The 13,904-nt window shown below is 36.8% G+C and overlaps 2 protein-coding genes across 4 annotated transcripts; both read left to right on the top strand.

Annotated features, from left to right (window-relative positions):
• The first annotated feature begins 450 nt into the window (after positions 1-450).
• On the top strand, positions 451-2,989 carry LOC137730881 (polygalacturonase 1 beta-like protein 2). The gene is made up of 2 exons (XM_068469880.2): positions 451-724; positions 882-2,989. Exons 1-2 carry the CDS (start codon positions 653-655, stop codon positions 2,727-2,729), a joined length of 1,920 nt encoding a protein of 639 aa, XP_068325981.1. The 5' UTR covers positions 451-652; the 3' UTR covers positions 2,730-2,989.
• Positions 2,990-11,238: 8,249 nt separating this feature from the next.
• On the top strand, positions 11,239-13,678 carry LOC137732004 (uncharacterized). Of its 3 annotated transcripts, none has more exons than XM_068471282.2 (4): positions 11,239-11,491; positions 11,809-11,927; positions 13,301-13,341; positions 13,452-13,678. In XM_068471282.2, exons 1-3 carry the CDS (start codon positions 11,316-11,318, stop codon positions 13,318-13,320), a joined length of 315 nt encoding a protein of 104 aa, XP_068327383.1. In that variant the 5' UTR covers positions 11,239-11,315; the 3' UTR covers positions 13,321-13,341; positions 13,452-13,678. The 3 variants fall into 3 exon arrangements, with proteins under 3 accessions (XP_068327383.1, XP_068327384.1, XP_068327382.1); XM_068471283.2 differs by having other exon boundaries at positions 13,447-13,678; XM_068471281.2 differs by having other exon boundaries at positions 11,240-11,491; positions 13,301-13,543.
• Positions 13,679-13,904: the final 226 nt, after the last annotated feature.

The raw sequence follows: 13,904 nt of genomic DNA, 5'->3' as shown, positions 1-13,904 counted from the left end.
CTTTTTCTTCTTTTTTTCGAATACAACGAGATTTTTGGTTTCTAAGTTTTCTAGCTTTTTTTGTTTGATCATGGTTTCTGAGTTTTCTGGGTTCTTTGATTGGAATAACACATGGATGTTTATGGTAATGTTATTGTTATAACGAACATGTTAATTATGGATCTAGTTAATTAAGCATTCTTGAACAATTAATTATATATTTGTTTCTCTAATTTGTTTTAAGAGAGTAATAAGGGTAAATAGGGAAACTAAAAATGCAATAAATTTATTAAAAATGATTAAATGTGACATGGAATACTATAATCTAATACGGAGGACTATTTTTAGTTTTTAATCTTACATACGGTATTATTGAAAAAACAATCTTATTTAGGAATTGAAATGAAGTTTTCTATTTTTCTATTAAGTTGTATAGCCCTAAAATTTTGCAGGTAGGCCATGGTAGCAGCCAAGCACAAAGCAAAAGCCCAAACCCTCACACTCTCTCTCTCTCACTCGCTCGTCCGCTCCTCTTTCTTCCACACCAATATAAATACCTGCTTAAAACCAAACAAATCCACCAACATAACATTCTCAACCCTCCCTCTCTCTCTCCCTCTCTCTCACTTAGATCCCCCAAAAAAATAAAAACAAAAATAAAAAATAAAGAAAAATGCAGCAGCACACACAACTCAGCCTTGTGACTCCTTTCTCTCTGTTCTTTATCTTCTTCTCATTTCTCAATGTAAGCCATCTATATTTCTCTACCCAGATAACTTTAATCCTTTTATTTATTTATGAATTAATTCATACTATTTGATTAATGTTCGTACTGTCATTGTTTCTGGGCGCTTTAATTTTACTTGTTCTGACCGGTTTGCCATTGTTATGACACAATGCAGCCTATGCAGGTTGCTCTCGCCGCCAACGGTGGCAGCTCCGGCGCGGCTGAAAACCCATTTTCGCCAAAGGCGTATCTGGTTCGTTACTGGAGTAAGGAGGTCCGAAACGACGCGGAGAAGCCGTCGTTTTTGCTCTCCAAGGCTTCCCCATTGAATGCGGTGGACTCGGCGGCTTTCGTTAAGTTAGCGGCTCAGAACGGCCTCTCGACTCGGCTGCCTGAGTTCTGCTCCGCAGCCAATCTCCTCTGCTTCCCCGATTTGGCACCGAGCCTCGAAAAGCACGACAAGAACGCGAATTTCGCGGTCTACACAAACAAAAACTTCACCAATTACGGCACGGATCGGCTCGCTGGAGTCGACTCGTTCAAAAACTACTCGATCGGCGAGAACCTCCCAGTCGACTCTTTCCGGCGGTACAGCCGCGACTCAGTCAACCACAAGGACCAGTTCACCAGCTACGCCAACGACGGGAACGTGGTGGACCAGAGCTTCAACAGCTATGCCGGTGGATCCACCGGCGGCGCCGGCGACTTCAAGAAGTACGCCGACTCGGTGAACGTTCCCCACCTCGGATTCAACTCTTACTCGGACGATTCAAACGGGCGGTCCCACGGGTTCACGGGCTACAGTGAGAATGCCAACGCTGGCGACCAATCGTTCTCTAGCTACTCCAAAAACGCCAATGGGGCCCCGAACGAGTTCACGGGCTACGGTACTAGCGCCAATGTCGTCGGGTCCGGGTTCACGGGTTACGGCCAATCCGGTAACGGAGCAAACGACAAGTTCAATAATTACGGAAACGACCAGAACAATCCGACTAACAATTTCCGGAGCTACGGCGACGGAGGCAATGCCGGAGTCGAGACATTCACCAGCTACAGAGACAGAGCCAATGTCGGCGACGATTCGTTTCAATCGTACGCCAAGAACTCCAACGGCCAGAAGATGGATTTCACGAATTACGGCAAGTCGTTCAATGTTGGGTCCGATAAATTCACCGGGTACGGGCAGGGCGCGAAGGGGCAGGAAATCGGGTTCAAGATCTACGGCGCGAACACGACTTTCAAAGACTACGCCAAGAAGGAGAGCGTAAGTTTCAAAAGCTACACCAAGGCCGGTGCCAGCTCTGAAAAAGTGGCTGCGACAATGGCGGCGGCTAGTGGCAGTTTGGTAAAAAAATGGGTGGAGCCGGGCAAATTCTTCCGGGAGTCGATGCTCAAGAAGGGGGTCGTGATGCCAATGCCCGATATTCAAGATAAAATGCCCAAAAGGTCGTTTTTGCCCCGGACAATTCTCTCCAAACTACCATTTGCCACTTCCAAAATCGCGGCCCTCAAGCAAATCTTCCACGCGGCGGATAACTCCACGATGGAGAAGATCATCGTCGACGCCCTCCAGGAGTGCGAGCGGGCCCCCAGCGCCGGCGAGACCAAGCGCTGCGTCGGGTCCGCCGAGGACATGATCGACTTCGCCACCACCGTCCTCGGGCGAAACGTCGTTGTTCGGAGCACCGAGAACGTCAATGGGGCGAAGCACGACGTGATAATCGGATCGGTGAAGGGAATCAACGGCGGGAAAGTCACGCAGTCCGTGTCGTGCCACCAGAGCCTGTTCCCGTACCTACTCTACTACTGCCACTCTGTTCCTAAAGTTCGGGTTTACGAAGCGGATCTTTTGGACCCGGTTTCGAAGGCCAAGATCAACCACGGTGTTGCCATCTGTCACTTGGACACGTCTGCTTGGAGTCCGACTCATGGGTCGTTTATGGCTTTGGGCTCGGGTCCGGGTCAGATCGAGGTCTGCCACTGGATCTTCCAGAATGATATGACCTGGACTATTGCCGACTGACAGTGATGATGACGTGGCAGGTTAGCCCGTTTGGTTAATTTGGGTTCGAACCTGTGGCTAAGAAAGGTTAGCCCCATGGCTCGAACTCGAGTTAGTTTTTCATTTTTAATTAACTATATTAAGTATGTAATATTTTTTTTCCTTTTTGTTTTTTTTACATTCGGAATGTCTTAATTATGATATATAATCCTTGGTAAATTGTATGTGTTGCTTCCCCAATAATTGGAAGCCCAAATCAATGGAGCAATGAATTTCAGCTACATATACTATCAAACATCAATAATTGTTTATTTATTAATTTATTACATTATTGTGTATAACTTTGTATTAATTGTTTTAATTTGGTTTGTTGGTGCTTTGTGACTTTGTCCATTTTCATTTGAATATTAATAAATTCCGCTCGAAAAAACCAAAACAAAATAGCATCCAAACCAATATAAAACGTTGGGAGAATTGCAAATGAAATTTTTTTAAGCTTTTCAGCTAAATGATTTCTGAAACTGTCACAAGACTCACAACTCCTTACTTTGGTCATTGAGATTTAAAATCGATAGAACTAGTTTTTCAGTTTGTCCACCGTTAATCATTTTGGTCGTTTCGTTAAAAAAATTCATTAAATAAGGAAAAAATCGCAAAAATATCATCAACTTTTGTCAAATTATTTTAGCCCGTTGTTTATTAAATTGAGGCTACTTTTTTCATTTGGTCCTTGTTCATAAATATTTTTCACGAAATAATTAAAATGATTAATGGTGGACAAAGTTAGTGACTACTTTTATTGATTTCAAATCTCGAATGACAAAAATGATGAATTATGCTAATTTCAAAATCTATTTTGACTTCAATGTCTTTTTTTTAATAAGAATTTTGAAGAAGAGGCATTCGAACTCGAAATTTTTGCAACATGGATGAATGCTCATAAGTTAACAAACCAAGAGCATGAGAGGAAATATAGACAATTTTAACTCCTCATGTGAGTGTAAATCAGCCAAAAGATATGTTAAAAACGAGGTGATTTGATATGAAAATAAAGTGGCAATGTAGTAGCATACAAAATCACATAGCTAGGGTGATACCATCTACGACTTTTTTTACGCACACATTTTTTATTAATTTGTGTTCTTAATTCTCTTCAAATTTTACGGTATGATGATCAAAAGTTAAGATTGTGTGTGGATAGTACCACCCGATCTCATATGTCTTTGGCTTACAGCGTACGTATATACAACACAAGGCCGAGGCCGATTTGGCCATGTGTGTGGGTAAAAGATGAGGTGGTCCAAGGTGCTACGCAGTTTCTTTTCTTCTATGTCGCAAATTGTGGGAATGAGAAGGGCTGTGACCCATGCGGCAGTGTTCTTTCTTATTTTGTTTATTCGAAAGAGTCCAGATTTGCTGGTCATTCACAATTTAACCCCCAACATTTTTAACAGGATGTGTGGCAAAAACTTTGGCTTTATCAACCAACACAAGGTTTCGTTTTGTACGATTGTATGTGAAAATTCTGTAATATTTTGGGATATTGCCACTTGGAGTGTTTATATTCACTTCAATATTCGTAAGAAAAAAAAAGTAACTGATAAAACAAGAACTGAAAACAAGATACACGACGGCAACGTAACTTCAGCCTGTCAACTGAAAGTCGGGAGTAATTTTTTAATTATTATTAAGAGGAGAAGAGAGAATTTAAAATTATTATAATAATTTAGAGAAAGTAATATGCATTAAAATATTGAATCACATACAAAAGTTGGAAAGTTAACTCATGAAAGTAAGGATATAATGCGCTCTAACCTTTTCCCCAACAAGATCCTCTTCGAATCATTTTGGTGGTTCTAAAGATTAGTGAATTGTGTCCGTTCATTGTATATCGTGCGATCAATTTTTGTCAAGTACTGTTTGTGTTTAATTTTAAATAAAAATATTTTAAATAATTTATGACCGAACGATATACGATTAATAGACACGATTTACAAATTTTCAAGACCTTCACAAAGAGAATCCAATGAGATCCGGATTCAACTTTTTCACACAATTAAGAATGATTCAATCTGTAAAACAGTAAAGACATCCACAGTAAAATTGTCTTCTCGGTGAATATGGTGAAACTAAATAAAGTAACAAGGACAACATGCACATAAAGATGTTAACACAAGGGTTTTTTCGGGCCCTATAAAATAAAATAATTGTGATTTTTTAGTATAATAAAAATTTTAGTTTTGAGCACTAGTGGTTTACACATTACCTGAGAAAAATGAGAAGATTAAAATGAGAATGTTGCTAACATTTCTTGTATAACAATACGAAACCTCACACACACACATGTATATATATATATACACACACACATATATTGTAAGGGATTTTTCAAATATATAACCGACAATAATATTTGAAATGGTGAGGCAAGGAGCCTTGCTTGAGAATCAAATAAAGTAAACAAAGAAGCTTAAAAGAGTTTTCAAATGTGAAAAATGATGGTACCAACTTGGGAAGGTTGCATACAACACACAACCAGTGGCATGGTGTGTGAGTGGAAAGATTTTTAAGTGTGTTGAAAATATAGTTTGGTATACTATGATGTGTGAGTGGAGGGATTTTTAAGTGTGCTTGGAATATAGTACGGTACACCAAATATTATAATACAAGTGGTTAAATATTTAAAACAAAAAATTTCTAACCAGTTGTATTATAACACTTGATGTACCAAATTGTGTACCAAATTGTGTTTCTAATCATGATATTATATTGCATATAGTAATAAATTAATGGGAATATTAACGAAAAACTTCCGGCACTGTTCACTTTAATGAAAAACCATATTTTTACACTAAAAGGTCAATATTGGTATTATTCACTTTACCCTTTATTTTATCCTTATCGTTAAAACTCAAAGTTTTCAAATATTTTCATTAGTTTTCCTTAAATTAATAGGAATAGCATGCAAGTTTGTTTCTAACTTTATCAGCCTAAATATTGACATTAGAATGCTCATTTAAAATTTTGAATATAGGTTTCCACTAATTATCATGGAAAGCAAAAGTATGGCGGATGGAAGGTTAGTTTGGAACTGCTTTAAAATTGTTGAAAGGGTTTTTTATGAAATTATTTTTGAAACCAATTCTCAGTGAAAATGTAAGTGAATCCTGGAGATACACTTTTAAGTGTTTTCTGCAAGAAATCCATGATTGGTGATTCTTGTAAAAAACACTTTTAAGTGTTTTTGAAACCCCAAAAACAATTTTACTAAAAACACCTTCATTAATTTTAATAACACTTTCAAACAAATTCATATACTTTATCAAGGTTCAAAATCAATTAGAATTTAGAGGTGGATAATATAAGATAAAAATATCGCATCCAATTTCAGTTTGGGCCTGAAGTTTGAAGCATGCATGGCTATTCATTTTGAAGCATGTCAAATCTTTCATATGGCTGGAATTGAATATCATCGTGGTCAAGGAAACCTAATTAACAGAAGTTAAAGTTACAAAATTTTTATTACTACACAAACGATATTGCGGGAGGAAGAATGAGCGCAAAACGCATGAGCGAATGTTATTAAGCAAATGGGTTACAAAGACTTTTGCTCACTACCCCTTTAAAATGCTGTAGCTTATCGTTATTCCTACTCTTTTTTTTTAGTTGTTGAAAAATGGTGGTAAAAGTGTGGAGCCAAAAATAATCAAGAGAAATATGGTGGCGACACATGGATTTTTTGGCTAAAAAGACAAAATTATCCTTCACACACACCGGAACTCCCACTCGCAAGTAGCGAACAATTACCACTCAATCAAGGTCAAAAGTAATCAAAATAGGTATTTATTCAAAACCTATTTCATCCATCCTCATCAAATCCTTCCCACAACTAACCCTCAATTATTCATTCAAATTAGGATTAATTACCTTAATTAATTAATTAATTAATTACCTAATTAATTAATTTTATAAGTAATTTCCTAATTGATTGCAATATATTATTTTGACATAATATCTTGCAATTAGAGCCAAAAACCACCATAAGTGGCAGGACCCCTTCTCTCCAAAGAGGGCCGGCCACACCCCTATATAAACACCCTCATTTCTCCAAAAACCTAGGTTCATTCTTCTCCTAAAATTCTCTAAACACTTTCTCTCTCAAATTCTAACTTTGGCATCGGAGGTTCTTCGGCCAAAGTGCCCCCCCAACCAATTCATCGTGGGCATGTGAGGCTCTTGGCCTTGACTTTAGGTGTTCATTGTTTTGCAGGTGCATTTTCGTCCAAGAGAAGAAGACGAAAATTTGCATCCACAAAAAGCAAAAGCTCAAACAAAACTAACTGGGTCATACCAAGTAGATACTCACGAACAAGTAACTAAACAAAGAAGGAGGATTATCAAAGTAAAATTTGCCTAAATTTAAATCAATAATATAGTTTGCTAAGGAGCATTATTAGGGTAAAGTTATAATGGCAAACTACTACAAATAATTTTCAATGGACCACTCCGTACGTGTTTTATTTATTTATTTCTTTCATTTCATTTACATTGCTAAGTAGCAAGGGACTTGCTTCTTTAATTCGAGTACCTTCCTCGAGGACAGACGTTTAATTTGTTTACCTAGTAGGGAGGCTCGATTATTTTTGTTACTATTATTTCAAGTTTCAACCTATACCACACACATTGCTCTCAAATGTGCATGACTCAGGCTTTATGACTCCACGTATATATGCATACACAGTTGACCGCAGTAGAAATTAAAATTCAAGAACCTTCTTGGGTTCGATCAATTAGGGTTTATACAGATAGGAGCTTCAAGGGAGGAGGTTGGGGTTTTCTCAACCACCTAGCTGCTGGTGCTATTATATTGGTGGACCAACAAATATATCCCGGCCTATCTGCTTTTCAGTTTCCATGCATGCACAAAAAGTAGGGTTCCTGGGTTCGATCGATTTATACATATAGGAGCTTTTAAAGGAGGAGGTTGGGATCTCAACTACCTAGCTGCTGGTGCTACAATGTATATAGGTGGAGCACAGTCCACGGACAAGACAAACCAATACCATCACTATTATTTGCCTGAAATTTGGCAGCTATGATATATATGAAGCAACAGCCCTTTAGGTTTAGGGAGGAAGCTTTGCATTTCCTTTCCCAACATGTCATAAAACCAATGCCCAGTTTTTAGCCACGACATCAGACCAACCACTCTCTGCCTGTCATAAATTTCCAACATACATATGGTGAAAAACATTATTATCTTCATATATATTTTATGGTACTCTGAAGTATCTTTTCAAGATATTTAATTGTTAGATTTTGATTATTTGTGATATATATATATATTAAAAAATCCCTATTATCTTCTCTTTTCCTCTCTTTTTCATTTCCAATATACAGTCTTGTAAGATCTATTCCATATCGTATTTCAATGAGCGAAACTGTCTAATATTTAGTTGCAGGTCTTTCCTAAAAAATCATACAAGAAATATTTTTTTTGGTTGGGTAAACGCAAAATGCTGCATGCAAGATGGAGACGGGTAAAGATCATGTTGCTGCTAGGGTTCTGCAACAGTGCGCTTTGAAGTGCGAAGAGAAGTTGTTGGAGGGTGAAAACAACTTTATGGTTTTTTATTTTGAGTGTTGGGTCAATCTCAGCAGATTCTCGGGACTCTCGGCTAGGATTAAATGCAACTAGCTATAACTGCATGTTGCAGACTCGACCCCATAACTCTCTGGTGTCCAATTGTTATGAGTGGCTTTAGACTGTGATGTCCTTAGTGATGTAACAAACAGTAAAACAAAAATGAATTCAAAATTTATTAATCAATTTCCATATCATTTAAATATTGGTTTAGTCTGGAATAAAAAGCAAATGCTTTAAACCCTAGCTCAAGAATATTTGATTGCGAATCAGTTTATTTTAAGCTTTTTATCCCTCTAGGTCATATATATTCTGACTATTCCTTTTTATAGAAGAAATTCTTAAGTTTGGACGTCTAGACACATCCTAATTTGTGAGCATTTTTTTTGCTTTTTGAGGCGAAACGATAATGGCTTTATTAGCATTTTAAGAAAAAGTACAAACTTCAAACAGGGCATCTTGGATGAAATCCGAAGTATCCTCAAACCAAAATGACTCCAAAACAAAAAAAATAAGGCCAACTTGGCCAATCTAACACATACAGCACTCCAAAGCCAAAATAACTACAATCCCGTCAACTAGAAATTGAATCATTTTATAACCCGCCTCGTGGGGGACTCTCCAACAAAATCGCCAACAAAACCGTAAGGGTACACTCTTCATGCAAGCAACGCCGACTCAAAAGAGGGACTACAAAAGAAACAAATAGTGACCACTAAGATAGAGACTTTGAATACAAAACTACCAACCAAGTTACCGGTTGCATAAGGATAAACTGCACCAATGCCACCATGAGACGTGAACAAAAGACACAAGCCCAAAAGAGAAATCTAACACGAACAAAAGCCGCACTATAACCTACAAAACCCATTTCAGAAAAATTCAACCCCATCTCTTGCCAAACCCACACTATCAGAAAAAAAAAAACAAAAAAAAGAAAAAAAATTAAGAAAGAGGATTTTGAGAGAATGATTGGATTGAAAAGGGACCCCAAAAAAAAAAAAAAAAAAGGTGATAGATAACTCAAATCTAAACAAGTTTAGACACAAACTTAATCACCACAAAGAGGACTATTATTGACCACAATAAATTAAAAAAAAAATGAAAAGAGGGAATGGAGCAGAGAGGAGGAGGAGGAGGAGGAGTAGAAGTGTTTCTCCTTCCTCCTTCCCTTACCGCAACTTTTGCTCTAAGTTTTCTATGGAGGCTTAAAAAATGAGGAATTTTACCAAATAGTAAAATACAATTTACAATAGATGGGTTGGCAAAATATCTTTAAACTCTTATGCTAAAATAGTAAAATTTTATCCTTTACTTCGAATACTCTCAAAAAAATTAATATTTTTTCTTCTTTTAAATACACCAATATCCTACTCTTTAAAAAGAAAGATTTATGTAGCGGATCTTTCACTTGCTCAAAGTCAAAAGAAAACAGTAAAATGGTATGTCTCCCATCTCAAAGTATGTTAGATGGATTGTTAATCAATTAGTATTAAGTCTAGTAATATTTCTCTTCACTAATAAGTGAGAAATCTTAAATTCGATTATCATCAAAAGCAAATTTGAACTATATTATTACTAGTCCTTATGAAACTTAGCTCACTCCTCACTCCCTAGTGTAGATAATATAGTTTGTTAAAATATATATATATATATATATATATATATATATATATAAAGGTACATGGTCAACAAATTATGATTGTATGCATACTTAACAGTATTAATATAAAATGTCTAATTAGGATTAGCCTCTCTTTTGCAAAAGCAAATGAAAACGTGGTGTGTCCTTATCCAAGGGGCATTGCAATTTGCATATGAGTAGATGAGGATCTATATAAAGTTATATACAATGTTTAAAAGCTGAAAATTGTTCCAATATTTAGTTGTTATTATTTTTAAAATTCCATGCTTTGTCCTATTAATCATTATATCTTCTTTATTCCCCCGTCTTTACGTATAGAAAACTCAGACATCATCATACAAATAACTTTAATTTATGTTTTCCATTAAAGGAATTTTCATTTTGCTTTGGAATATCTAGGTTATTATCTCCATCATTCATTATTTTCTTAGGACTCCTTTACTTATCGGTAATAAAAACAAAAAAAAAAAGGAATGATTTCCGTTTATGATTTCTCTTGCATTTACTTGCATGCAATCCGTAAGAAAACCATCTAAAAAATTATAACGGAATAACTCAATTTAAAGAAGTTAATTTACTAGGGGAGTTGTTAATCAAATTCCCTCTCCTCACTTTTTTCTCATTCCAAAGTTATCCATTCTTTATTTCCCTATTTTCGATTTGAGTATCCCAAGGGAAAAGTTAAAATATCCAAATCAGCATTACCATAAAAAAAAGCAGTAGTAATATTTTCCAACTAAAAAATCAAATCTAATGTGACATGACATAGATTGGCAGCCCTTACCCTTGCTGCCAAAATTGACAGCAACCTCAAAAAACTTTTAATTGATTATTAAACGCATTTAATTGTAAAAAATTTAAATATCTATTAAAATAAATTAATGTAATAAAATAATAATTGACGCCCTAACTGCTATGACCCAAAATAGAAGGGCCCAACTGAGCGTATGATCGAATTTTTCAAGTTCCAAGTTTATGCCAATGATTTAAGAGGAGTTTTAACCAAAAACTCACGGTACTGTTCATTTTAACGAAAAATCATATTTTTATACTAAAAAGTCAATTCTGGTACTATTCACTTTACTCTTTATTTTGCCCTTATCATTAAAATTAGAAATTTTAAAGTCATTTTCATTAGTTTTCTTTTATTTAAGTTGACGAGCTCAATAACAATCCTTCCGTGTCACTCACTCAGGCTTTAAATTGTTGGGCCAACAGGCATTTGGTCCAGAGATGTTATCAGACTCAGCCCACAAACAAAACTTCTGAGTCCAGGATCAAAGCTTCGAGCTTTGGAAAATAGTCGAGGGAAACAGACATGGCGGCGAACCGCGCGAGGCGAACCCTACAATTCTCTTCAGCTTCTGCAAAAACCCTTCTGTCCCGTTCGCCGTCTTCACCTTTCGCTTCCAAAGCTTCCAAGCTAACCGAACTCACTTCCCTCAAGCCCGCTTCTGCTCCTCGACTCGCTGCCCAGAAGCTCAAGTTCTCAAGGTTCGATTTTTATTTTTGGAACTTTGATTTTTTACGTATGTTAGCAATTGATTGATAAAATGCAATGGAAAACTGAATTTTGGGTCTCTTGGTGATCTGGGTTTTTTATTTTTTTAGTTTTGGTTATGATTAGTGATTTTTGTTCTTCATTTTACTGAAATTTTGAGCATTGTTAGGAAAACAGATGAGTTTGTTACTAAATTTAGTATGATTTGAGCAAAACATCTTTTGTCTTCAATTCATGAACTTGTTATTGTTGTGGGTATTGAAACATGTGTGGTGGGAGGCTTTAAAGAGTTTGTGTTTTTCAATTTTAGGCTTCCGGTGGGGTTGGGCGGTGCGCAGTCGTTGATCCCGTTGCACAGTGCTACCGCTTCTGCCTTGTTGACGTCGCTCCTGTCTTTGCACAACACCAGCTGGGGGTGCCTATCAGAAGGTATTGTTCGGAATTTACGTTTGTCTTCATACAGTGGATTATGTACGTGTGATATGTTTTTTGGATGTCATTACATATTATCATTTATCAATTCCGAGAATCCAACATGCCTCTCTTCAATAATCTTGTTAGTGAGAGTTGTACTCTCTGAAAATGAATAAGCATTTTATGTTGGAACATCGTGATTGGGAGTTTTGATTCATTGTCAAGCTAAAATGCTGTTACCAACTTACCATGCCATGAACGGAACTGTATTTTTACTGCAGAAGAGGGTGAGTTATGAAATTTGTCTTATTACCTGTCTTCAAGTGAGTTGAGATGGACCTGCGTGTTATTGATGTTTGATGCTGCACCTAGTTTTAAGGGGTTGCGTTGTGCTTGCAAATTATATGTCTCATCATGCCTTTTAATATTGGTTGGTTGGAGTTGTGCTTTAGCAAGATCTCTTCTTGCTGAGCGCAATGTCCGCCTATCGATTTTGCTGCAAAACTACTAAATATGACCTCATTGTTTACTCTGTTGTTTATTTTTCTGCGGGAACGTTAACCAGATCATCAATATAGTAACTTAAGTTATAGCATTTCTTGTATTCGATACAGATGGCTAAGTTGCACGGTGGGTCAGATTTTTTGGATCTCTGTAAATCTTCCCTAGGAGAGGGAAAATAATGCTCTGGAGCGTTGAGCTCAGGAGCATGTATTCTGTAAAAAATTGCTGGAGCAAAATAAGTAGCTAAGAATGCATTGTTCTTAGTTTTCTTCAGACATATTCTTGTGACACGGGGAAGGAAGGGAGACAAATATCTCGACTCTGGAATTTGTTCTATTATGTATAGGTAGAATGACATTCCAATTGTTTAATATACATCATTTTGATGCTCTCGTGGTTTTTTGAATGTCGTCCATGAAAACACCTTGGAACTTTCGTTTCCTAGACATCTTTATATTAGATGCTTGGAATCTACTTCCTCATCTGGATGATGGGGGTTGGTTTTACCTGTACTTATCAACGAATCTTTATGTGATTGCTTGAGCACACAACCAGAAAGTATGAAAAAACAAGAAAATACAAGGGTGAGTAAAAAAAAGGTTTACTTCGATGCTTTTGTTAATTGATAATACGTACCTAGTTAATTAAGGGTTCTGTTAATATGGCAACGCATCTTTTAATTTGGTAACTCTGGTCGCTTTCCCGTATTTCCCATTAATAATGGTTTCTTTACTGATGGGTGTTTGCTTTCAGAGAGTGTTGTCTTTAACCATGTCAAATAATGCAATCTCACTGAGGCCTGCTTATCAGATCTGACAGATCATGATTCTATGTCCTCTAGGTTCCCTTCATTTTCTCACCTTGTATATTTTCATCAATCGCAGGTTTCGCTACTCCACTATAGCATGGCCCGAGCTGTTTCTAGGTACACACGGGATCGTGGAGTTTGTTTCTTTTCAGGTTTCTGTTTGCAATTGAACTTTAATGTACCTTGAAAAGTAGATTATCGTTTCATTCTTTCTCAATGTAGTTCAGACTGTAGTTACGATGACCTGACATTCTGCATGTCCTCGTTCGAAATTTTGAAGACAAGAGATCGGGAATATCTTGTTACAACTCTGCAACTAGCTTACTGTTGTTTTTGGAACAATTGGTAAATCGGCTGTTATGCTTATTGGTTTTATTGGCAATAATGTTTGCAATACATTATTGTATCATGACAAACAAAATCTCTGAACTTCCCGACATGGTCGATTTCCTTAGAGCTCGTTTGATTGCCATTTCATTGTTCGATTTCAGTTTTCATTTTTTTGTAGCGGGAAAGTATTGCAAACTTTGTAGTATTAACTTTACAATGCGGCAGAAACACGGTCCGGTGCACAAAGTGTCGTAATACAAGTGGTTGGATATTTGAAAAATAATTTCAACCACTGGTATTATGATACTGGGTCGTGTTCTTGGCACGCTAAAAAATTCTCCCCAACTAGA

The sequence above is a fragment of the Pyrus communis genome, chromosome 16 (assembly GCF_041283825.1).
Source record: "Pyrus communis isolate YQ-2024b chromosome 16, ASM4128382v1, whole genome shotgun sequence".
Taxonomy (NCBI): Eukaryota; Viridiplantae; Streptophyta; class Magnoliopsida; order Rosales; family Rosaceae; genus Pyrus; species Pyrus communis.
Note: the sequence above shows the minus strand (reverse complement) of the source record. Positions and strands in the feature narration are given on the sequence as shown.